The 27,123-nt window shown below is 36.4% G+C and overlaps 1 protein-coding gene across 1 annotated transcript in view; it reads left to right on the top strand.

Annotated features, from left to right (window-relative positions):
- The window catches only part of CSMD1 (CUB and Sushi multiple domains 1), a 1,186,176-nt gene that overhangs the window by 1,129,911 nt on the left and 29,142 nt on the right, over positions 1–27,123 (top strand). Inside the window, exons 55-62 of the mRNA XM_084516291.1 lie at positions 4,114–4,302; positions 7,462–7,635; positions 9,453–9,635; positions 16,797–16,973; positions 18,693–18,872; positions 20,055–20,228; positions 21,130–21,303; positions 23,624–23,697. Coding sequence (XP_084372417.1) covers positions 4,114–4,302; positions 7,462–7,635; positions 9,453–9,635; positions 16,797–16,973; positions 18,693–18,872; positions 20,055–20,228; positions 21,130–21,303; positions 23,624–23,697 — 1,325 coding nt within the window. The remainder of the gene's footprint in view (positions 1–4,113; positions 4,303–7,461; positions 7,636–9,452; positions 9,636–16,796; positions 16,974–18,692; positions 18,873–20,054; positions 20,229–21,129; positions 21,304–23,623; positions 23,698–27,123) is intronic.

Below are 27,123 nucleotides of genomic sequence, written 5' to 3' on the forward strand. Positions count from 1 at the left end.
ACTCCCAAAAGGGAGTTCACCTTAAAGGTTTGTGTGCATTTGCAGCCCAGAAGGCCAACTGCATCCTGGGTTGCATCAACAGAATGGGAAGCAGGTTGAGGGATGTGATTGTCCCCCTCTACTCTGCCCTTGTGAGGCCCCACCTGGAGTGCTGCATCCAGGCATCCAGGTCTGGGACCCCCAGCACAAGAAAGATGTGGGGCAGTTAGAGCAGTTCCAGAGGAGGGCCACAAAGATGATCAGTGTGCTGGAGCACCTCTCCTGTGAAGAAAGACTGAGAGAGCTGTGGATGTTGAGCCTGGAGAGGAGAAGGCTTCAGGGATACCTCATTGCAGCTCTTCAGTACTTGAAGGAGATTTATAAAAAAGATGGAGAGTGACTTTTTATTCAAACAGATAGTGATAGGACAAGGGGGAACTAGTTCTAAACTAGAAGAAGGTAGGTTTAGATTAGATGTTAGGAGGAAATCCTTCACTGAGAGAATGGTAAAGCACTTGAACAGATTGCCCAGAGTCAGGGGTATTGGAACTAGATGATCTTTAAGGACCCTTCCAACCCAAGCTGTTCAATGATGATATGATTCTATGAATCCATCTTCCTAAAAAGGAGAATGAATTCAGATCTCTGTTTCAAAGGTCTTATTCAGCCATTGTCAGTATTTTATCTTTTTTTTTTTCTTTTCTTTTTTTAAGTCTAGTTTTAAGGAATGAGAACAAATATTTGTTTGTTTGTTTTGTTTTCTTTATTTTTTAAGGCAGTAAAATAAGTACTTACTCCCTTATAAGTAGATTTGTGAATTATTTAAAATTTAAAAATGAAAAAAACAATGTTTTTTAACGGTGTCTTAATTTCTTACCTGAGCAAAATGAAACCAGGAAAAGAGTCACTTGGGGGAAAAGAAAAAGTTGGGTATATTTAAATCCAAACATTTATTTTCAAGCACATGATAAAAATTGTTAGGTGAAGGGCAAGCATTTAAATACCATTTTTTCCTGTGGCTTTTCAATGTTTAAGGAAATTTTTGTAAATACCACATGTAATTCCAGGAATAATATAATTCCTCCATAAATATTCCATTTTCATTCTTGAGATTTATTCATCTCTACCTTTTTGTTTCTGTGCTAGCGTTCAGATAGGAGCAAACTGACTGAAAATGAATGAAACAAAAATGAATTTGAAAATGAATGTGAAACTTTTAAAACTTTAATGACTTCACAAGCACTGTTTCAACTTCTATTTTAACTGTTTCTCAACAATCAAAGCCATGGTACTAGAAGTATAACCTTCTTGTATTTTACATCTAGAGCCCCTGAATAAACATAAATGTCAAGAAACTTCATGCTTGTACAAAATGAACAAACAAACAACACAAAAAAAAAAATAAATGCAAGGAGTACAGAAGCAGAGATGTGTGAGAAACTGAGATAACAAGAAATTAGGTAGACAATATGAATCTTATGCTATGTTATCTGCATGTAAATTTCTATACTTATATGTTTGCATAGATCAAATCTCACTGTAAATGCCCATGTACTTGTTTAAGCTGTATATGGCCAATTTCCAATGTTAGAGTACTGAGTTAACACGGATGTGGATATAATATGAAATGCAGACATGCACCTGTACTAATGATCTGTATGGGTGCAGGCAGGAGTTTTAGTTGCACCAAGACATGGTTTCTAATAGAGTCAAGTTTAAATATGATTGATAAATTGATACTAATCCACCTTTGGAATAACACTTCTAAATTATTTTATTCCAGAGGATTTTTATGGTCATAAAAGGCAATTAAGTTCCATATGTGTTTACCCGTATGGAGACTATTTAAAGAAAAGTATGTTCTTGCTAGTAACCAATGAATAGATATAAGTAGAATGGGAAAGTGTTATTCTGCTGTAGTTACTTCTCAGTATGCAGTTTCATCACAAAACTAGAGCATGAGCATAGGTCTCAGGAGACCTGAGTTTAGTTCTGCAACAGTACAAATATCCTGTACAACCTTAGACATCAATCTGTGATATGATGGCTCAGGTATGGGGTTATTGTTGGGGATTAAAACTGCATTACCCTGTAACAATGATTTCAGCTGAATAGATTGGGGAAGAATTGCTTCTGTCTTTGAAATTAAACACATAACCCATATTTTTAAACTAAACGGGACCTGGGCATAGAAACTTAATTGTGTCTACAACTAAATTGTTAGAAAGTTCTCCAATGTTTTATATGAACTAAGTAGCACATTCACAAGAATCCACATACAGACGTAAATTGAAATGTCAAGGAAAGCATATAAATATGTTGATATGTAGAATCTACATATAGATAGATTTAGTTCAGGGATATGTACGTACAAGGCAACTTTAACCATGCAGAGAATATAGGTTAGTTCCAAATGCAGAAGCTTTACAGCAGCATCTACATAGCCCTACACAATGTCTAATTGCCTAACAAACAGGGTTAATTGGAATGCAGTGTGCATTCCTTCTGGGAGCTGTGCTAGTTTCTCTAACAAAGAATTGTGAAGTGAATGTAGACATAGGAGCTCATGCAAATCTGGCTCAGTATCTTGGCAGGGCATCGTGTGAGTGGGCTGTTGGCTTGACAAACTTCCTCTTATGTCCTTGTTTTACAATGATAGGTATATTGTCTGTGACAGAACTAGACTTAGTTGACAGTGATTAGTAATGATGGAAAAAGGCAATAAAAAAGAATGAAATGTATTTCTTGTGTAATGTAAAAAGAATATTTTCTCTTGATAATACTCTTAAACCTCGAGATCCCTAGAAACAAGAATTTTCAGAGTTCTACGTAGCAAGTACAGAGGTATAGATTCCTACAGCCCAGTCTTTTGCAACTTCCCAAGAACAATGAGATTTTAGGACTTTGTGTTTTTGCGTGTTTTAAGGGACAGAAAAAAAGTCAGTGTTAAGGATACAAAAGTGTTCGTTTTTGTCAGTGAACTCCCAATGTAAACAAATATTTATGTCATCTCTTCATATCTGATTTCTTTTCAACATTTAAAGGGTTATAATACAAAATGTAAATAACTGTTGGTATTATAAAATATAAGGAAATTGATTGTAATATAAGCTAAATGAAACTCTGTTGGTGAACAATTTCATAGGATTTGGCATAAAGTAGAATGAGAACAGTTTCAATTAGGAGACTAAATATCTTTATTACCCTTCAGAAAAAAATAGATCTCCTCCATGAACCATGTCTCTTCATCAGTCTAGATAATGCCTTGTTAAGCGCTTTATATGCAACATCATGATGCCTAATGTTTTTTAGACTTATTCTGTTGTGTTTTTTTTTCCCGTGTACTTAATTGAAATTAGATGGTACATGTATACATGAAAAGTAGATTCCTGTCACTGTTTGATGAATAATAACTTATAACACTAATATTCTCACACTTAGAGAATCATAATCTTCCACCAACAAACCGTCATCTGAACTTCAGGGTATAAAGGATTGGGAATGGAGGGGAGATATACCTTACATAAAAACTCAACAGTCATGTCAAAACCTACTTTTTTTTTTTTTTTGATTTTTTACTGATTCTGAAAAATAGCATAATGCTTTTTGGCACTTATCCTTACCCCTTCTCCACTATCAAATATTTCACTTTTCACCATGCTTTTTCTATTCTATACATTAATAGCAGAAAATGTTCTTGTTAATGTTTGAAACAATTTATCTTATTACAGGACAATCAAATAGAAAATGTTAAAGTGTTATTTAAACTATGTACTGGTTTTCTTCTAATTTGGGTTTCTTCACATAAAAATTGCATGTAAGACCAAATGAGGTCCAGGAAGAAAAAGATTTTAAAAAAACATCCTCCATTTTCTCCTTTATCTTCCAACCACTTGTGTGTCCAAGACTGTTAGAATAACAGGAGTAAGATTAGAATGCTATTTTCAAAGCAAAAAAGATCTAAAGTCTTGATTAGTTGAGAACATATCTGATACTTAAGTCAAATAAAAATCACAGATGATATCAAATGGATAACAGTCATGAGCTGCTAGTGAAGTAACAAAAAAGTCACTGTATCACTTCATTTATGACATTGTTAATATGCATTGGTGATGAAAACTTCTTGTCTTACAGTGGTGAACTGTTCTGATCCTGGTTTTGTGGAAAATGCTATTCGGCATGGCCAGCAGAATTATCCTGAAAGTTTCAAGTATGGAACAAGTGTGGCATACCATTGCAAGAAGGGCTTCTATCTGTTGGGCTCATCTGCTTTGACCTGTAAAGCTAATGGTTTATGGGATAGATCACTACCAAAGTGTTTGTGTAAGTATTTATTCACTTTAACACTATTCATTTAGGCTTAACCTTCTGGTTCATGATTTTTAGTCATACTAGGCGAAAAAGTGTGTGTGTGTGTGGTTGTATTGAGGAACAAAACCGGATTTTATGAGCAACATATTGCACATTCTACAGCTCAGTCGGAAAACATTAAGGCAAGATGGCATGCAGCTTTTCATTGTTGATGTGAAAATGGTTTCAGAGGGAATTATTGAAATATTTTTTCAAATGTCAGAAAGCAAAGATTGTTTGCCCAATTTGGTGTATTTTTATAATATTTAAAAACAGGGAAATCTGAAGGTATTATTCATAAGTTATATTTAGGATAGGTAGTGTAAAACAATTAATAATTACGAGAAATATTTTTTCTCAGACCTTGTATCGTAGTAGGCATGTGAGATCAAATGTATGGAAAGCTGTGTAGGAAAATCTTGCTTACGAGGGTCTTTTCATAACTTAACTTCACACTTCCTCTATCACTTTTTCCTGAGGGTGGAAATCTTCAATTGTTTCCTGTAATCAGTTCATTGAGCTTCAGATCTCTAGAAAACAACAGCTTGGCTGGTTTTCATTTTCCACCGAGATATTTTTCTCCTCTGATCACTACTAATTTTCTGACACCAGGATTGTGAATTATAATGCAATTAAAGGAAATAATAAATTAAATTAAATTTAATGTAATTTGCAAATCCATCAGCTGGTTTTATTTTTCCTTTACAGAAATGTGATTGTTTTTTAATCAATTTATTATATGAATTTGTATCTACATACTAATCAGATCAATAAATATTACGAGACTAGTGAATTTATTTCTGTTTTGTGCTTGTTTCCCTCCTACTACCGTGTAACTAATACCTGCATGACTGAAACAGTTTTGTTTTGATTTTTAGAAAAATCTACACTTTCAGAGCTATAATAAGAGCTATAATCTAAAACTTGATTTTGGTCCCATTTCAGCAATGAAATAATTCAGCAATATATGAAATTAAAAATACAAAATAGTTGTGCAAGATTTTTCATTTGGCAAGAATGTTTTATTGATGCTTGCATATTTCTCACTTATCTTAGTAAAACCCTGGCCCAGTGAATCCTTTCCAGGACTGGGGACAGGACAATCTTTACAGAAGGAGCAGAAGAAGATGGGGAATGTAAATCACCCATAATAGCTACCCATCTTTCCACTTGAAGCATTTTGGAAGTTTGGAAGCAATTACATGGCTTTCTGGTTTCAGGGAGAGCTCCAGGAAAGCCCTAGCTGTTCATCTGCTCAGAATAGAAGTTCCTGACCTTGCTCTGGGGACTACTGATTGAGACCCTGGGAACTTTCAAATAAGACTGGGAGGTGCCTAAATTCCTCAATCATTTACTGGATCAGCTGCTGCTAATTTGCTGCTGATGGACTGAAACACCACCTGAACCTCAAATATCTCCAGGAAAAAATTAACATTCTTTCATTGAGATAAACTCACAGTGAAATGAATAGGTCTTTTTCTATTAGAAAAATCTGTTTACCTTTTCATAGATGTAGTCTCTCAGACTCTTTTCAAGCACTGTAAAAGAGCTTTAATTTTCAAAGGTTATCAGTGACAATCTCTTTAAAGTTTAAGATTGTTTTTAGGATAGGGAAAAATATACAATACTTGGAGAGGCAGGCGAGATGAATTTCAAACCCTGAGTAGACACTATGTTTACTGTGAACATTTCATGTTCAAAAGTAGAAAAATAGAAATGCACTGCTCTTTTACATGCAAGGCAGTACACAAGCACCATTGCTTAGAAATCGATTATTTTCTCCTTCTTAAGCTAGGAAAATTTTATGCTGCTCATTACAAATAATTATACGAACACATTAAGGTTACCTACATGATTTTTCCTCCAAAAACTCTGATGTTTCCATTAACCTCTCCTTTTCCCCCACTGCAGCTCCTTCAGAATTGTGGCAGGACTCACATTTGCATGGTAGCGCAGCAAGCTCATTAAAGTAATTGATCTAGCTGAAAACTAAAACTAAACACTTTTTAATTATTGTTATTATTTCGGTGGGAGTACTATTCAGCCAGATCAGTGTCCTGATTTGGTTACTGTTTGCCACATGAATACTTGTGCCAGCTCAAGGAAAGCAGCAGAAACACACAGCTGTGGAAGAAAAGTGGTCAGGACCATGCCTTTTGGCAGAAATCCATCCTGCAGTCAGTTCGATATTATCATGGGACCAACTATAACACAAATAATTTTGATGAACTTCAGAAACAATAGTCATCAGAAGTTGTTCATAATTGTCTTTTTTTCTTCTTTCTTTTAAAAATATGTTTGACACATAGATCATATACTCAAGTAACTTTTAAGGCTTCTCAAGCTCAGTACCTCTTCCTTAAGAAGAGGTTGTCTGTTTAAGTTGAGTGACTACTACAGTTATGTAAAACATATATTTGATTTTTCTCTCTCCACTGCATGACCTAAGCTTTACACAGAAAGCATTCAGAATTTTATTTCTGCCTCAACTTAAAATGACATGTTTCCATGTTTCCTCATACAACAGTTCTGAACTACTTGTTTGCAAGTTATTCTATAGCAAAACAGTAGAGGTGTTTTTTTTCTCAAACAAAATGTACACATTAACTTAAGCATAAATATGATTCATAATTTACCAGAATGATGAGTAACTCATTTTCCTCTTGCTCACTTTAGAGCAACACATTGCTCAAATACAGATTATTATTATTATTTTTATTTATTTGTACTACCTAAACTGCCTCTAGTTATTTCATAGTTATGATAAAGCTACTTAACATTACTATATCTGTAATAAAGATGCACACTGAAACATTAAACTTTTGTTTCTTGTTTCCCAGCCTTAACAGAAAAGATCTGTGTAGTTTTTAGGTGAGGACAATGAATAGAAATGAATGAGGAAGGAGAGTTCTGTATAACTCCAGGGAAACCTGGGTAGTTAGTTTTCCATATAATTTCTATATCAAGTATTATGAAGTAAGTGATCTACAGTGACAGTGAAACTTAAAATATGAAAGAGCAGAAATCCAGAAATAAGTTTATTTTGTGCACTGGCTTTATACGTAATGGTTATAATATGCTTATTTTGTGCCATAAAAATGTCTTACAATATTGTGCTTTTTCCTCCGCCAGCCATTTCTTGTGGACATCCTGGGGTACCTGCCAATGCAGTTCTTTCAGGAGATAAATTTACATATGGCTCCATAATTCACTATTCTTGCACAGCGGGTCGAAGGCTCATAGGAAATTCTACAAGGGAGTGCCAAGAAGATAGCCACTGGAGTGGTACTCTCCCTCACTGTTCAGGTAGTTGTACAAACCACCTTGTAATTACATGAATAAGGGTATTCTCAAGCAATTTTAACTGGAGTTAGATATTTGTGGTATGTTTTTTTTTTGTTTGTTTGTTTGTTTGTTAGTTTGTTTTTCCAGTTATCTTTTAATTTCACCAAAAGCCACTCAGATAAATTACAACCATTTATCGAAATATTTGAAAAAATTTGCTCCAATTCTCTTTGTCATTGCTGTAGTACCTTTGCTCTTTAGTTAGATGATACAATTGGATGCTGCAGTAAGTAGATGGACAAAACACTGTTTAAAACTGAGTTCTTCTTTACATGTATGCATTTATTCACTATTGTGTAAATATAGATTGTTACATATAAAAATGTTGATTAAAAAACACCACGGCAAATGTACTGGCTGGTAAACTTCCTTCCTTATGTTCGTTTTTTCACTTACAGGAAAAGTGAAAAACATGCTGTTCTTTATTAGCACGGCAATGTGCAAATATCATAAACCTCTGCAGTGTTTTTAGTGCTGCCAGGAAGTTCATGAACAGTTTATTCCCCCCCAGACTAACTATGCAAATTTCGAAGGAGCCATAAAACATTGCATGTTTTAGTTGAAGTCAAGAGTTCAGATGAGGATTGGCTATTAAGTACATCCACAGCATAGTAATAAGTTTTATAACAGAAACAAGCCTATACACTACAGAATACAAGAAAGCAATTACCTGTAAAGTTGTGGAAGAAAATTGTCTAATGAAAAAATTGTTCCATTATTGCTCATGATAAAATCTTCTTATATCTTCCCTTAAGCCCACCTGATTCAGTGTGGTTCAATTCAGATTTGACCATTATTCATTAATTCAAATAGGTGTAAGATATTTAAATTTTGTACTCTTATTTAGAGTTCCTGGACAACAGTCCATTCACAAACTGACTCTTGTAAAGACGCAGAACAGAATTTGAAGCACTGTGGAAAGGAAGCAAATTTAAATCACTCACATATATTTTCTGCTCTCTATTGCTTAAAGAAGAACGTTTAATTAGAGTCTTCTCACTGCTCTAGGGCTCATTGCTCTCTTGGTCTTTATGCCTCAACCTGAAAGAAATCTCTGCAGGACAGTCATATGGATAATTTCCACACAGAATTGGCCTTTTCTTGCTTATCTTAAGCTCAGGTTTATGTCAGTCACCTTTTTGTCCAGTGAAAGGTGCCAGATCTGAGATTGCTTCAAGACTTTAAAATTTTAAATGTCAGAACCCTCTGGTGCTATTACCCAACATTTCCTACCATGAGGGACATTCTTATTCTGGTAGAAAGAAATTCTAATCTGTAGCAATTGAGACTCTTCAGATAACAGTCCTCAGTATGATAATATTTTTAGAGACTTTTTATAGACTTGTGTCTGTATTATAAAAATATAGATTTTTTAACCATGAAAGACTACTGTCATCATCCCATCAGAAATGAAAACATATCTAGTGCAACTAAAACATTGTTACTGATGCAGAATTTAATTTTCTAAGTTTGATTTTGGTCTGACACCCTCTTGTAAACAAGGAATTCTGTAGGTATTCCTGTGTAAATTATCTTTTCTCTCTCATTTATATCAAATTCTATGTTTAGGTCTGTTTACGTCTGAGATAAGAAGTAGGTTAAAAATACATGCCATTTTCATCTTTGGTTTTATGACACCTGGAAGAAAAGTGATTGACTGTAATAGAAACAATCCAGTTAGTAGTACTATTCACAAGAGAGAATAGTACCACTACCACAACAGAGAATAGTTGTGTATAACTTCTGTACCAATAATTCTTCTGTGTTGTTTTTTATAGGAAATAATCCTGGCTATTGTGATGATCCAGGAATACCAGCTCATGGGTCTAGACTAGGGGATGAGTTCAAAATAAAAAGTCTGCTACGTTTCTCCTGTGAAATGGGTTATCAGCTGAGAGGATCTGCAGAACGAACATGCCTGCTTAATAGTTCTTGGTCAGGTATACAGCCTGTGTGTGAAGGTAGGTATTGATGACACCATTGGCATTTATGACACCACTGAATAACCTTAATAACAAAATTTTATTATTTAATTAGAAATAAAATTATATGACAAAAAATATGCTTTCAAATATCTCTGCAGAAATGTTATACAGTTTGCAAGCATTTAATGCTTTGTTTAAAAACCTAAGTCCAAACTAAGTGTATATTGGAGTGTATATTTATAAATATATTTATATATAAATATATAAAAATATATATAAGTATATTTTTATTTTTATTTTTGGAGTGTATATTTTTTATTAAAAAAAAATCCTTGAGAAAATAATTCAATAAACAAATAATGAGACTTGAAATAGAGAATAGATATCTAAGTTAAAAGTAAAATTAAATGGTACTGATTGAAAATATGAAAATGGAGTGATAAGTAAATCTGTCATTCATCTTCTAGCAATACAGTATTTTCATATTATCTTTCTGTGTAGTGTCTATACATCAAGGACTGAACAAATGAAAAAATAATGTTGTTTTCTTAACTAAGTACAAATAAACAAATATTTCTCTACATAAATTAGACAATTTTTATGAAAGAGATTGTTTTTATGCTAGCTATTTCAGAATAAAAGCAACAAAGAATATTTCTGGAAAACACAATTAAGAATAAAATTTAAAAATATATAATAAAAAACTTTTATTCTTTTTATGCACTGTCAGAATTGAAAACCAGTAATGGTTTAACTAAAGTTTTAAAATGACTTCTTCCTTTCCAAGAATGCTTGAAAAGTTAGTTTATCTAATTCATTGGAGTTGATGGATTCTGTACTATCTTGTCTGCTATACTAAATTATCAACTGGCAGATAGGATAAAATATCTTTAACAAATTCATGATGATTTTTGCTTAGGGATTTTATCACAGTCTCCTCATGTAACAATGGTTCTTTTTCAGTATCCTTCAGCACAGACTGGTTCTCTGTCAGAGTAGATATCACCATAGCTGTTTTGAAATGTCAGTGGGCACAGGATCAATATTTACAGTAGAAAATATAAGTTGTTCAATGTCCTTTCTTCTGTCCCTGCATGAAGACATTAAGTATGGCAGCAAGCAGTGACCATCAGTGTTGTGTGAAATGCTGCTGTTTTTGTTTCTTTTTTTTTTTCTTTTTCTTCAACATTATGTTTCCAGAAAGAGGAAAAAAAAAAAAAAAAAAAAAAAAAGAAATCTTTCTTTCCCTTTTTCTCTTCTGCTTGGATTGTTTTTTGTTTAGTATAAGTAACAAAGAGATTAGGAGGAGACCATCTTTTAGGCTGTACACTCTGTGTGTAATGCATGCCACAGTAACAAGATGGGGGTTTCCAAACCCTCTGAGTTTATAACTGGCTTTATCTCAGCTTGCCAATAAACACAGTTGAGATTTTTTCCACCCGTCAGGAAGTCACACATTGGATAAGATCTTAGTGTGTTAATCCCTTTCTTTGAATCTGTGATTGTTTGAGTGATTGTGTGCCAATTTTCAAGAGGGGTAAGAAAGAAGACCCTAGCAATTACAGGCCGGTCAGTCTCACGTCAGTGCCTGGTAAAATTATGGAGAAGATGATTCTTGAAGTTATTGAAGTGCACTTGGGGGACAATGCAATCATTGGTCCCAGACAACATGGGTTCATGAGGGGTAGGTCCTGCCTAACAAAGGTCCTGCCTTTTATGATAAGATCAACCTTCTAGTCAATCAAAGAAAAACAGCCGATGTGATCTTTTTGGACTTCAGCAAAGCTTTTGACACAGTTTCCCATAGGATCCTACTGGACAAAATGTCCAGCATACAACTTAACAGAAACATCATACTATGGGTGAGCAATTGGCTGATGGGCAGGGCTCAAAGTGTTGTGGTAAATGGGGCCACATCCAGCTGGCGGATGGTCACTAGTGGGGTCCCTCAAGGCTCCATTTTAGGGCGAGTCCTCTTCAATGTCTTTATAAACTATTTGGATATAGGACTAGAAGGTGTTCTGAGCAAATTTTCCAATGACACCAAACTTGGAGGAGTTGTGGACTCTGATGAGGGTGGAAAGGCCTTGCAGAGAGACCTGGACAGGTTGGAGAGCTGGGCGATCACCAACCGCATGAAGTTTAACAAAAGCAAGTGCCACGTCCTGCACCTGGGATGGGGCAACCCTGTCTATACATACAGACTGGGTGACGAGATGCTGGGAGGGATCTGGGGGTTGTGGTTAACAGCAAGTTGAATATGAGCCAGCAGTGTGCCCTGGCAGCCAGGAAGGCCAACCGTATCCTGGGATGCATCAAGCACAGCATCGCTAGTCTGATTGTCCCGCTCTACTCTGTGCTGGTGTGTCCTCACCTCGAGTACTGTGTGCAGTTCTGGGCACCACAGTACAAGAAGGACATTAAACTGTTGGAGAGTGTCCAGAGGAGGGTGACAAAGACGGTGAAAGGCCTAGAGGGGAAGATGTATGAGGAGCGGCTGAGGGCACTGGGCCTGTTCAGCCTGGAGAAGAGGAGGCTGATGGGGGACCTCATCACGATCTGTAACTTCCTTGCGAGGGGGAGTGGAGAGGCAGGTGACCTGCTTTACAGAATCTCTGTAAACACCAGTGATAGAACCTGCAGGAATGGTGTTAAGCTGAGGCAGAGGAAGTTTAGGCTGGACATCGGGAAGAGGTTCTTCACCGAGAGGGTGGTTGCACACTGGAACAGGCTCCCCAGGCATGTAGTCACTGCACCAAGCCTGTCTGAACTTAAAAAGCAGTTGGACTGTGCACTTAGTCACATGGTCTAAACTTTTGGGCAGACCTATGCAGTGCCAGGAGTTGGGCTTGATGATCTTTATGGGTCCCTTCCAACTTGGGATATTCTATGATTCTATGATTTAGCACCTGCTAAATAAATTGATACAGATCACTACAGACCCCAAAATGCGTATAAAACCCAAGAATATTTAAAAGGTTTCCTGTCAATGCGTATTATCCTATAGGCAGAAAAGAAGAAGGAAGGAAGGGAACTACTAAAATTACCATTTGCTGAAAGTTACATCAGAATTGATAACCCTGGCTCCATGCCAGTTCTGGCATTGCCATTATTATTATATTGCCTTCACTGAATATCATGCCTGTACAGAATCAAGAAAGAACCTGTACAGAACCAAGAAGATCTGCACAAATGGAACTAAAATCGAAGAACTAAACATAGAATCGTAGAATTGAAGTAGCAGCTGGCACTGAAATCAACAAAAAACATGGCATTTCTGTTAGTAATCTCTACCATCTTCAGGCTTTGGGATGACAATTTGCAATAAAAAGGGCTGTCTTATCCTTTTGGGATTCATCATATCAGGGTTCTGTCTGTAGACTGATTTCACTTATGTCCAGAAAGAGACAGGATCTTTGACTATCACATTGGGATTCCTTATCCGAGGAGGTAAACGAAAGCTGGGAATAATGTTAAGTAACCTAAAGCTGGGAGTAATGGATAAACACCAGTATGTATATTTTTCATTTAAGTTGATCTCATTTCCTTACATTTTACTTTAATCTTTGGGGTGCCAGTTGTATCCATGTCATTTAACAACAATTTGCAATCAACTTATTTTAGACTCCTAAGGAAATTTATGTTATACATTACATATTGGTGGTCAGTTACCCACATGTAAAACAAAAGCACTTGTGTCTGCTTCTGTTTTGATTATCTGTTATGAAGCATATTTCAGCTAAAAAAATCCAGTGTATATTCTATTTTTATTTTCTTGGCTGAGGTTTTAGTGGGTTATAGGAGACTATTGCTCAATATATCTTGATCAGTAGAGATCATAGGAGTTGTGGTTCTCCAATAGCAAAAGCAAAAGTAATTTTAAACGTTGCTGCAGTAAAGTTTGCAGTGAGCGGTTACAGGTCAGTGTATACATAGTCTTTACAGAGTACTTCACACAACCCTTTTGAGTTCAGACTCAGGTCAGCCAAATCTGTAGTAAATACTGGATAGCTAGAATACAGTTGTATCACATTGTGTGATTACTGAGTGCCTTAGTAATTCAAAGTAAATCTAAAGACAAATCCTTTAAAGTTTTGTCTGTACCAAAAGTACAGATGATTTAAGAGCAGATTGGGATGCCTACAAAGCAACCAGGACCATATAGAGACAACTGTAACAGTCTTACAGCAGAGAAAAGCAGGGAGTCTGGTATTGTATTTCTGTCTAGCCCGCAAAATGATGAAGTTGAAGTAATTATGAGAAATACACCTCTTCCTTTTTACTCCTATCTGAAGGCCATAATAATAATTTTAACTTGGTAGACCTTCCATGTCATTTTAAAATCATGATTTTACAGTAACAGCAATAGTAACAATAATAAAACAGTGGAAGTTAAAGTGTTCTTTCTGACATGTAACTTCTTAGAAGGATTTGTATAAGCTTAGTTATGATAGGTTAGTGATTGCGTGCTCCTGTTGGTATGGTTGAACAATACCATGGTCACAAAATCAAAGTTAAATGTATTTTCCATGTACAGGTACATTCATTGGTGAATATAAAGAGAGCGTAGTTCATGGAAATGAAGATAACAAAAGCTATGCCAGTTTCCTGAAGGAGTTAGAGTGTTTTAAAACTTAAGGTTTAAAAGCTGTGCACCCTTTCTTTGATCATTCCATATTGACAATTCTGTATCACCACCACCATAGTTCACTTTATGCTTCCTGCTATTACTTCCACTCATGACAGAAGTTTCAAATTCCATCCTACTGAATTTTTCTCTTCAACGTTTTAAATGTGAAAAGTGAATAAAGCCTCATTTAAAAAAAAAAAAAAAAAAAAAAAAAAAGACATTTATGAATGATTGCAGACATCAGTAATAGTCTGAATCATTTTTATTTGGCAAATTATGTTTAACAGAATCCTGTAATCTAAAACTATTAAATTATAACTCTTATTCTGGAGGCCACCCAGTTGGAAAGCAGTTTTGCAGAAAAGGACCTGGGAATCATGGTTGACACCAATCTGAACATGAACCAACAATATGGCCTTGCTGCAAAGAAGGATAATGATAATCTTGGCTTCATTATGCAAAGTATCCCCAGCAGGTCACAAGAGGCGATCCTCTACTCAGGTGAGGCCACACCTGGAGTGCTGTGTCCAGTATTGGGGCTCCCCTATTAAAGAGAGACATGGACATACTTGAAAGAGTCCAATAAGGGCCACAGAGATGATTAAAGGACTGGAGTACTTCTATGAAGAGAAGCTGAAAGAGTTGGGACTGTTCAGCATGGAGAAGAGAAAGCTCAGGGGAGATCATATCAGTGTATATAAATACACGAAGACAGAGTGCATGGAGTTTGGAGCCAGGCTCTTTACTGTGATGCCCAAAGGCAATGGGTGCAAACTGAAACACAGGAACTCCCATCTGAACATAAGGAAACACTTTTTCACTGTTACTAAGGGTGACTAGGGGTGACTAAATGCTGGCACAGTTTGCCCGGAGAGGTTATGGAGTCTCCCTTTTTGGCTTCAGATGGCCCTGCTTGAGCAAGGTGGTTGGATGAGACGAACTCCAAAGCTCCTTTCCAACATAAACCATTCTGTGAATCTGTGATTCTGTGATCCTGTTATGAGCACAAATGGGAAGACTTGATTGCTCTCAGAGTGTGATAAACTGAATTAAGCAAATATGAGGAAAAGCAATAAATATTATGTGTATATTGTAAGGATTATTTTATAGTTAATTACTGCAAATTCTTGTTTTGTCAAATATTAAGCATCTGAAGACTCATTGTCCTTGTGTAAATTCCATAAATACATTTGGTTTTCATGAATGCATCCAAGTTTTCCTAATGCATGTCAATGTTTTACCTTGACCAGTATCTGCAAATGGTCTCTAATTTGTTTTGTCAGATTCCTGACAAATTTCTGACTGGAATTCCTCCAGTTCAATAAGAAAGAAGGAGCAACAGTTTCTACACCATACTGCTGTGTAGTAAATGTAGCCCTACCACCTCCTCACACCTCTTGGCAGGTTGTTAGAGAAGCCTGCAATAAAAAAGTGAAGTTAATTTTGTGAAAGAGGAGAGGAAAAGTGTTGTTGTAATATTTGTGCTTTTGTCTCTGTCCAAATCAATTTCAATTAGCAATGTTTTATATTAATGTCCTCCAGGTTGAGTCTGTTAGGCTGACATGGTAATTGGTAAGCAATTCCTCTGTCTTTTTCCTGACCCATGAGCTTTGGCATCCTTCCCTCTGAGGATGGGGAGTGCATGAGCAGCTGGGTGGGCATTTGGCTGTTAGCCAGGTTTATCCCACCACTTTATTCCAAGCCATTAAATTTAATCTTATATTTGATTATATCATTAGGTTAGACTGAACATTTAACACCTTTAGAGACTGTGTGTGTGTGTGCACACGCATGCACATGTTGTAGGAAGAGAAGAAACTCTTGCCAGCTCTTGAAACCTCTGGAAAAGTCATCTTAAGTATGTTCTTTCAGTCTCACAAACCAATTCAAGCTTCACGGAAGACTGAATGAAAAAGTTTGATTTATCTCTCCCAAGCTAATCACTTAACCTCATGCTATTTTTATTTTATTCATATGAAGAGGAGTAACGTCTGCCCAGAACTGGAATTTTATGATACTTTTGCCAGTGTCTTCTCTGCAGAGATGGTCAAATAAAGATGCCTTACAGAAATGTTAGGAAAAATAATTAAACAAGCAAGCAAGCAAAGAAACAAATTCTTCTCCCATGATTGTCTGGTCTGCTGGCAAAAAAACAACACCTTAATAAAAGTTAACCACTTTCTAAATCTCAGATATATGAAGCTGAAGCATCATCATTGTCTTAATATAGAGCTACAGGTGCTCAATAGATATTGATATTGATACCAATACTGAACATCTGTTCTTTTCTTGATTCAAGAAAGAAGTGATTCTATATATTTTTTTACACTTGAAAGAGGAGATACCAGGAGACAGGAAGGGAATAGAAAAATGTGCCTATGAGCAAATCAGAGGCATAGGTCTGTCAGGATATTAATTAAAAATTGCACCCATTAACCATTTTCTTAGTAATATTTGCTAGAACATTTTTTTAAAAAGGAAGGCTGTTTAAAAATTGACTTTTTTTTTTTTTTTTTCCAGCTAATCAACAGTCATGGAATATTTATTTTTTTTAACCTTTTTCACAGCTGTATCTTGTGGCAACCCTGGCACTCCAGCCAATGGTATGATAATATACAGTGATGGAATATTATTCTCCAGCTCAGTCATTTATGCCTGCTGGGAAGGTTACAAAACTTCAGGGCTAACTACTCGACATTGTACTGCTAATGGGACATGGACTGGCACTGCTCCAGACTGCACAGGTCAGAAATAAACTTTCTTCTTCTAAAGCTTTGAAGTGCTCAGATTGCCAGCCTGCTTCTGAAAATTATTATTTTGCTAGATTGAAAAAAAAAAAAAAAACACCATAATTTTCCCATTCCTCTGTCTTGTGATACATAAATATTTGATGTGCTTAAAGGTACATTTCAATCTTAATATATGCTATATTTTGCCAGAAATATCTTTTTAAGATGGATACATAGGTAACTTTGCTGTAGTTTTTTATCTTATGAATGCTTTGTGAATTAAAAATATGACATTATTCCTAAGAATAAGTGTTTGTCTAGAGTTTTCTTTAGCTTCTTTTTTTTTTTTTTTTTTTTTTTTTTTTTTTTTTGTGGCTTACGTGCACAGGTAGGTTTAAATCAGATTTTATCTAGTTGGCTACATTGCTGCACCAGTTTATACTGTGAGCCATTTGAGCCAGATCTCATCCTGCTAAGGGGTCAGGGAGCAGTGAGTTTCAGCTACTCCACCAGAGCAGAGGAGGGCAGCAAGGCCAGCAAGTGCAGTGACCTTGCTGATGAGGCCAGACCCACAGTACCAAGCAAGAAGGGCAGAGCAGGTCCAGTGACAGTAACCTGGGTCAAGCATGATTCACTGATCCCCAGGCAAGTCAGCATGTGGCAAGGCAGGTCCCAGAGCAAGCTGATAGTCTAGTCAGTGGGGTACGTGGCCAGGCATAGGCATAACTGCAATGTGGCTCAAAGACCAAAGGTGAGGCTTTAAGTGCAGCTACCAGACAAAGTGGGAGGCCATGGACTAAGCTTCTCACAGCTCTCAGCTCTTTCCACTGCACTCTGTTCCCAGGTTACATGTCAGCAGATTAAGAGAGCTGGCCTTAAGCACAGACACCCTGGGATGGGGGGAAAGGGGTGGCAAAGGCTATTGGTCACTCATGACCCTGAGAGGAAGTATGGAAGGGTGACAACATAGACAACATGTTAGAAAACCAACCTAATCTCATTCCTCGATAGAAGTAATGTCAGATAAATAACCTGTGTCCCCAGAGGAGAGCCATGAAATGATCAAGGGACTGGAGCACTTCACCTGTGACACCAGTCTGAGGGAGCTGTGGTTGTTCAGCCTGGAGAAGAGAAGGCTCCGGTGAGACCTTATAGCAGCCTCCAGCGCCTAAAGGGTACAGAAAAGCTGTAGAGGGACTCTTTGTCAGGAAGTGTAGTGATAGGACAAGGAAAAGTGGCTTTAAACTAAAAGAGAGGAGATTTAGATTAGATGTTAGGAAGAAATTCTTTACTCTGAGGGTGGTGAGGCACTGGAACAGGTTGCCCAAAGAAGCTGTGGATGCTCCATGCCTGGAGGTGTTCAAGGCCAGGTTGGATGGGCCTTTGAGCAACCTAGTCCAGTGGGTTGCGTCCCTGCCCATGGCAGGGGGGTTGGCATTAGATGATAGGTGAAGTCCCTTCCAACCCAAACCATTCCGTGATTCTAAAATTTAGTAAATTTATTGTATTTTAGCATCACATTTGCCTTATTATATTGCAAACCTCAAATACACATTCTTAACTAGAAAAAGTTATTAAGTTTTTGATTTTGTTCAAAATATATTTTTCAAAATTGTTTTTGGTTTGTGCACTATAAAAGGAACATTAGCTATACACAGTTCAATGTTTCATTATTTGTTTCTTTTTAAAAAAAAAAAAAAAAACTTTTTTTTTTTTTTTTCTTTTTCTTGCTAGTGATCAGCTGTGGAGATCCAGGTGCATTAGCAAATGGCATCCAGTTTGGAAATGATTTCACCTTTAATAAGACAGTCAGCTATCAATGCAATCCAGGATATTTGATGGAGCCTTCTGGTTCATCTACCCTGCGTTGTATAAAGGACAGCACTTGGAACCAGAGTAAACCAATTTGCAAAGGTGTGCATTTGAAAAATAATTGGCAAATGCTATTTTGATATTATATATGAAATTCACTAGTAAACAAATAAATCTATATTTGTATATAAACATATACCTACATTTTATAAATAAATTGTCAAAGCTTCTCTGGGATGATTAACGTGCAAATGCAACTAAAACATACAAATACATATTTGTGTAACATTTGTGTTTATGTAGTATATATATCATGGTACAAAATTAGTTAAAATACTGACACTAATGATGACAGTAGAACCAAATAAATCTGCAATGAAGATTACTGGAGTGGTCAGCTGAAAAAAATAGGAATGAAGTACCCGTTTTCCTTTTTTGGCTCTTTTATCTTGGATTAAATGGCAAAATAATAAGAAGAAACTTTTAAGGAATAAGGAAGTTTGGTGAAAATTCTGAGCACTGTTACTTCAGTTTAGGGATTAAATACAACAGCCCAGGGCATCTGCTCCTTATAAAGGACCTAGACTGCCACCACATCCACTAGCACTTTAAAGTGCCTATAATTAAATTTTGGCCTGTGTAGTTGTCAGACCATACTTTCTGTTGTAGAAATCACCAGCTGAGTGAACGTGCTCTTTGTTGAAAAAACTGATGTATAAATGTAAACCTGATCATTCCAGGTTGCATCATTTTGTGCACACTTTCAGAAGCTGGATAACATCAGAGTAGTTCTAAAGAATCTTTGGCACATAATTATGAACAAAGCCAATGTCCATGTGTTCTGAAAAGGAAGGAAGAAAAGGAACAAGTAAATGAACAGACCTGCATAAGGGTTTTGAATAGTGTTGCAAAATTAATTTAAAATAAAATTCAAATATTTATACTAACATATTAACAGTATTATGCCTAGCTCAGTAGCCTGTTTCCAGCAATGATCACTGATGAATTTGTAGGGAAGTGACTCAGAACTAGGTAAGGTTCCAGCAACAGGTCAGGGACTTCCGAAGCTTAGAGGTAGTATTTTTGTATTTAAATTGCATTTCTGTCTATTACAGGCTGCTTTGTTAACACAGATCTTTTTTTTCTTTTTCTTTTTTTCTTTTTTTTGGCTGAACAGCATAGATTTACTTATTTTTTAGTTACGAAAGTATAACAAAATATGATGTTGCATTCTCCTAACTGCTATAAAATCTTGAAATTAAAACTCTTCTTTTTTTGATTCAGCTATCACCTGTGGTCCCCCTCCACCAGTACTCTATGGGAAAGTGGAAGGATCTGATTATCGCTGGGGTGCCAGTGTGAGTTACAGCTGTGCAGAAGGCTATCAGCTATCTAACACAGCTATTCTCTCCTGCGAGGGTCGAGGAATATGGCGAGGAGACATCCCACAGTGTTTGCGTAAGTTTTCAGGATACATTGTATAGGGCTTCACCAAATTGTCTCAGGCTACAGTTATTTTTCTTCTTACAGCTCAAAAGGTAGTTGGCTATACCACCATGGACTACTGCAAGATTCTTCTTCCTTCTTCCAAAAAGCATAGTTCATTATTAAATTGGTTGTTTGTACCCATTTAAGATCATGGTCTTCCTTTTCCCAAAAGTCACCTCCATCTTATTACCTAATTGGCCCCATTACCATTTTCCTTTTGGATAATCTTTTTGAATGTTCTGAATTTGACTTGTGGTGAACATGATTAAAATTTTAACTTACACTTTTCCTTTTCTAGTTCCCTGTTTCTATTTCCATTAACAGGTGAAAACAAGGTTCCTAGCCCTTAAGCTCATATCCTTGCCCTGTTTTCTTAATCCATTTTTCTTTTTTAAGGCAAGTATATACCTTCATATCTTGTCACTATTTGTTTTCCAGCTTCTTCTAAACCTGTCAACTTCTCCACTGCTTGAAGTCTTGTCAAGACTCTGAAAAACATTTTTCCCTTTACTTAATTAGGTCAAAAATTTCCAGCCATCTTACCTGAGGGTGAATGGATATATTTAACATTGTCTACTTTGAAATTACTTTGTCATCCAAGTATAATCAGCCTTAAAGTGTCTCAATTAAAAGGCCTATCTTTCCAGGTTACATTTTATGCTTATAATAACTATAACAGTGGCAATTAATTTTAAATGGCTGCCAATAATTTATTTGAGCTATAATCCTACAGATAAATGAACATAGCATTTGCACTCATATTCTGTATGCCCAACTTGCACCTAAAACAATGGAGAATAATTCTGAGCATCAGATGAAGCACATGCAGTTGTAATAACTTTCTTTTTTTCTTTCCTTCTTTATATATTAGCGGTGTTTTGTGGTGATCCTGGTACCCCAGCAGAAGGACGCCTCAATGGAAAGAGTTTCACCTACAGATCTGAAGTTAGCTTTCAGTGCAGACCCCCTTTTATTCTGATAGGCTCTTCAAGAAGATTCTGCCAAGCAGATGGTACTTGGAGTGGAATACAACCAACATGCATTGGTATTAACTACCATTTCTTGTGCTGATTCTACTGAAAATGTTCTTGATAAAGTATTACACTATCATAAGCCTAACAATTACCTTTCCAAATATAGAAAACTTCTGTGTAATATAAAAAGAACTAGATAAATAAGGTTATATTTTGAGTATAAAAAACCTAGGATAAACACAATCACATATGAAGTAATTTGTAAATTTACATGATTGCTTGTCTGCTGGAAATGCAGAATGTCAGTAAGTGCAAGTGCATAAATTTATTCCATCTATTTTTAGTCTTTTAGATACACAGAAGACTTTGGTAGATTAAAGACTGGGTTCTGTCACTGGATAGTTAAAGGCATTTGTCAGAATCTATCCTAAATGAAAAAGCTTTTTGGAACTTGTGAAAGTGACTGGTACAGCTCAAAAGGATGAGGCGTCCAGGGTCTGATCTTTTGAAATTCTGATAAACTGCCAAGCATTATCAGTTTCTCATTGACTGATGTGCAAGTGGTAGGCTTTTAGCTTGTTACATAATCAGATTAACTGAGAGAAATGCTGGACACCTGTAACTCCCACTGACATCAGTATTTGATCCAACTTGGGGTGACTTGCTAGAGAAAATGATTTTGGTGTGATAATAGAAAAGTCCTCTTTGATATTTCTATAAATCTTTTCAGATATATACACTAGCCCAATTATAAGTTTTCCTGTGGCTGATATATTGGCTCTATGCAAGAGCCGGGCTGCATACTCTGGGAGAAGGTGGCAAGTGTGACTATTGAAAGCAGCCTGTATTTGTAAATTAAAATGTTAACACTCAATACAATTCTTCAAAATTAATTCATAATTCCTTCTGTCCATAGTTTTTATGAATTGGGCAATCTGTTTTTTTAAGTGAGACAAGGTTTACAAAAACAAAATGTGAAGAATCAAATTTGAAACTGTAATAATGACATTTCTGTTTATATAGCATAATATAGAAATAGATGAAAAATACTGCATCAGACATAGTACTTTTTATGCTGTTGTAATAGGAAAACCTAGCAGCACCTGAAATATTTACAGATATCATTATTAAGCAATTTGAAAATTAAGATCTGTGAACAATAGAACTATTGCCTAAAATACCATACAATAGCAAATGATGACAAGCTGTTCTATTCCTGGATATTTGTCATTTCCTTAAAACAGTGTGAGGATGCTTTCTTTTTTTCCCCCACTGATTTTTCAGATGAAACAAATCTTTTAAAAGATTGAATCTTTAAAAAGTCAATTTGACTTCATGTTTCTATAATCAATAGTATTCCAGCTGATCATAATTTGTAAGAAGTCCTTGAGCTGCTAAATATGTTTAATTTTTATTCTTGCATGCTAGGTCAATGTCTACCAAAGTGTTGGAGCTTTTAGTAAATATCAGTCCAGTTGAATTGTAATGCTCTAATGATGGTCAATCCTGAAAATGGAAGTTGACTGAGAGTGAAATGGCATATGTTTTATGTGTCAGTTTTATGTATCAGTTTTTCCTTTACAGAAAGCTAAATATTGTTACAGATGAAATATAGGCCCAAATTATATTCTTCAAATCGCAGTGTCATCACAAAAGCAGACTTGGTTGCCAAGAAGGAATCACATAGTACAGAGGGATTCATCAGATTGGATCCCATCCCCTGGTGGATTTGAAAGGACATGCTTTAAGAAAATACACCATCAGAATGCAAAGGGGACATTGATGAAATGTCAAAAATAATTTCAGGCTGTGTTAAGATATACTTGTGAAAATTAGGATCATATAATTAGCTAAACCTTTCTTGTTTGGGAAGAGGGCTATATTTTTATTCTCTAACAACAGCTGAGAAAATAGTCCGTTTGAAACACTTGACTTGCTATAAAAAAGCAGCTTTTTTGATTCGTTTTCTTTTATTTTGGTTAGAAATCTGACTTAATCAGTTGTTGCTTGGAAAAGAAAAGAAGGAAAATACTTCTGTGTATGTTCCATCTGAATTGTGGATGGTATTTCAGGAGGATGAGATATGCTATGTATTCAAAAAAGTTTAGAAGTTTAGTAAAAATGAATGTAATCCTAATTTTGAAGTCTACATTGCCAAAGGTACCTGCAAAAAATACCCTTAAATATTGGCAATGTACTGAAACAGTACTGTGATCTATCTTTGAAATGTAATTGGAAATATGAGTTTAATACATAGAAATACACAGGTGCATTAAAAAATGTGATTCTTGTCATTGCTAGACATTGATGACATGACTTAATCTTTGCAAACAATTTTAGACTAATCTTTCTATGCAATAATAATATGTCATGTTTCACATTCTATATTAGATCCAGCTCACAATGCATGTACCGACCCTGGCACTCCACATTTTGGAATACAAAACAGTTCCAGAGGTTATGAGGTAATTCTTTCTTTTATTTATTAGATTCATAAATTGAGGATGCATTTAATAACCTCAGACATATTGAATTATATGTAGGCATCATTGTCTAATGTAAACCTTTGGAAATTTCCACTAATTTTTAATAAAAGCTTAGGCTTCATTCTGAGGTGTTTTTTTTTTTTTTTTTTTTTTTTTTTTTTTTTAATGCAGTTTAAAGAAAGAACTTCTAACCTTGCAATATATCATGTATTCAATCCTTCAGGAGACTTCAATAGGGAGGACTATTTATAAATTGATTACCTAATATGATATGACATGATATAATTACTTTGCTTTATGATCATAATTCTTTCTTACATTGATGAATAGTCAGTAAATACCTAACAACTGAAGACCTGTCTGATCCAAAGGCCATGTAGTCCTTGAGAAAAAGTCAGAAAGAGGCTTTCTTAAACTAGCAATTTATGTTACATTTTATTCAACGTCAGAGAAGACAAAATCATTCTGTGTGGTGGATCCATGTTCTTTGTGATGAATATCCTTTTTATAATTTCCAAATTCCTCACAGGATATTAGTTTACCACGTGACAGTCATAAAAGTGACTGAGAAAATAAAAGTAGATGCAAAAATGACCAATTCACAGTTGTTATTACACTGATTAACTTAATGTCTGTAGATTCTTCAGGTACAAATATTTGTGATTAGAATCTGAAATACGTGCTGCTTGGGTTTCCTGCTTATTTCTGAACCTAGGACGGTGTGCCACATGGTATTATGATCAAGTTAGAAATGTTATTTAAAAAACCATATCTGTAAATCCCCATGCTTATGCCCTCCCTCTGCTGCAATTGTGCTGTCTGTCACTTCTGTAGCTGTGAGCTTCTTTCTTCACCTTCAACTCCTGCCTGGCTCACAAGTGACCAGGCACTTTTCCCCTAGCCATGTCTTGTGGCCTCACTCCCAGGATGGATCTTCTAGTAATAGGTGCAGTTGCTGCATCTTGCACTTGTACCTCTCTCTGTCATGTCTTCAAAAACAGCTCTAATCTTTGTACCTAATTTAGTCTGTTTGTTTTGTTTTGTTTTGCTTTGTTTTCCTTTCCCACTTTAATCTGCTTTATTAGTTGTCTTTGATATTTATACAAGAACTATACTGTACAGTTCATTGATCTAATTTCAGTTGAATACTTCACTTTTAGAAGCAATAGTAGGTCTTCATCTGTTCTAGACATAATCTTTATCAAAAACTTGCTTTCACTCTCAAACTCAAATAGTAATAACCATGTTAAAGTTGTGCATATAGACATTACTGTGGTTGGATCACTGCTACAAACAAGATGTAGACCTACCTTAATACTAGTGAGGTGGATTATTTTTCATTTGCATATGTAAGTATGCCAGTTTATATGACTTAACCAAATTTAATAAATTTTAACAGTCTTTCCTTATTACTAACAGGTTTGATAACAGGCAGCTGACTTTCATAGTTGTTTTTTTTTGTTTGTTTGTTTTTTTCCCAACCTACAAACATTATTTCTTGACCAATTCATCTGGTGTCCTGCTTCCTTTTATGACATTCCTGTTTCCCTGCCCTGTGACTATTGCAAATAGTTCCAATGTATTTTTTCTTTTCATTAAAGAATTACAAAAAGAGTAGACTGCTTTTGTTTTTACTTTTTTTTTTTTTCCAGTAAAATGAGAAAAAAAATATAACTCTGTTAGTTACAGAGTTATATTTTACCTATACCTTGAACCTAGACAAGATTTTTTTTTTTTTCTTCATCTTTTGGATCAGCGAGGAAATATTTGCAGCTTACTGGTGTCACACTTGGTAATTTTACATGAATCAAAATGACAATCAAAACTAGCTAGACTCTATTCTACTCTCTACTAGACATGCTGTGTGTCCTTGGCAAGACAGAGAGATTAATATGCTTAAAAATAGTAATAAATAGATATGTCTACAAAGCTATGTCAATAATTTGACCTTTAACAATAGCAGTAGATTTCCCAAGCCATTTCAGGAAGACCTGAAGTTACATTTGCTGAACATCTATCATGATGACAATCTATTTTTAGGTACCTAATTGTATAGTTAACTTAAGTAGCTATTTTTGAAACTAATGCCTATTTTTAATGTCCATTGAAGTAATTCACTGAATTTTGCAGTGTAGAGTAATCTGCATTTCACAGAATCACAGAATTTCTAGGTTGGAAGAGACCTCAAGATCATCGAGTCCAACCTCTGACCTAACGCTACCAGTCCCCACTAAACCATATCCCTAAGCTCTACATCTAAATGTCTTTTGAAGACTTCCATGGATGGTGACTCCACCACTTCCCTGGGCAGCCTGTTCCAATGCCTCACAACCCTTTCAGTGAAGAAGTTCTTCCTAACATCTAACCTAAAACTCCCCTGGTGCAACTTAAGCCCATTCCCCCTCGTCCTGTCACCAGGCACGTGGGAGAACAAACCAACCCCCACCTCGCTACAGCCTCCCTTGAGGTACCTACAGAGAGCGATAAGGTCGCCCCTGAGCCTCCTCTTCTCCAGGCTGAACAAGCCCAGCTCCCTCAGCCGCTCCTCGTAGGACTTGTTCTCCAGACCCCTCACCAGCTTCGTCGCCCTTCTCTGCACCCGCTCAAGCACCTCGATGTCCTTCTTGTAGCGAGGGGCCCAAAACTGAACACAGTACTTGAGGTGCGGCCTCACCAGAGCTGAGTACAGGGGGACGATCACTTCCCTAGCCCTGCTGGTCACACTGTTCCTGATACAAGCCAGGATGCCGTTGGCCTTCTTGGCCACCTGAGCACACCGCTGGCTCATATTCAGCCGACTATCCACCATCACTCCCAGGTCCTTCTCTGCCTGGCAGCTCTCCAACCACTCATCTCCCAGCCTGTAGCTCTGCTTGGGATTATTGCGCCCCAGGTGGAGGACCCGGCACCTGGCCTTGTTGAACTTCATGCAGTTGACCTCAGCCCATTGGTGCAGCCTATCCAGATCCTCCTGCAGAGCTTTCCTACCCTCAAGCAGATCGACACACGCACCTAACTTGGTGTCATCTGCAAACTTACTGAGGGTGCACTCGATGCCCTCGTCCAGATCATCGATGAAGATATTAAAGAGGACTGGCCCCAGCACCGAGCCCTGGGGGATGCCACTAGTGACTGGCCTCCAACTGGACTTGATTCCATTTACCACGACTCTTTGGGCCCGGCTATCCAGCCAGTTTCTAACCCAACGAAGCATACGCCAGTCCAAGCCACCAGCAGCCAGTTTCTTGAGGAGAATGCTGTGGGAGACGGTGTCAAAAGCCTTGCTGAAGTCAAGGTAGACCACATCCACAGCCTTTCCCTCATCCACCCAGCGCGTCACTTGGTCATAGAAGGAGATCAGGTTTGTCAAGCAGGACCTGCCTTTCAAAAACCCATGCTGACTGG

The sequence above is a fragment of the Aythya ferina genome (genome assembly GCF_964211825.1).
Source record: "Aythya ferina genome assembly, chromosome: 3".
Lineage (NCBI taxonomy): Eukaryota > Metazoa > Chordata > Aves > Anseriformes > Anatidae > Aythya > Aythya ferina.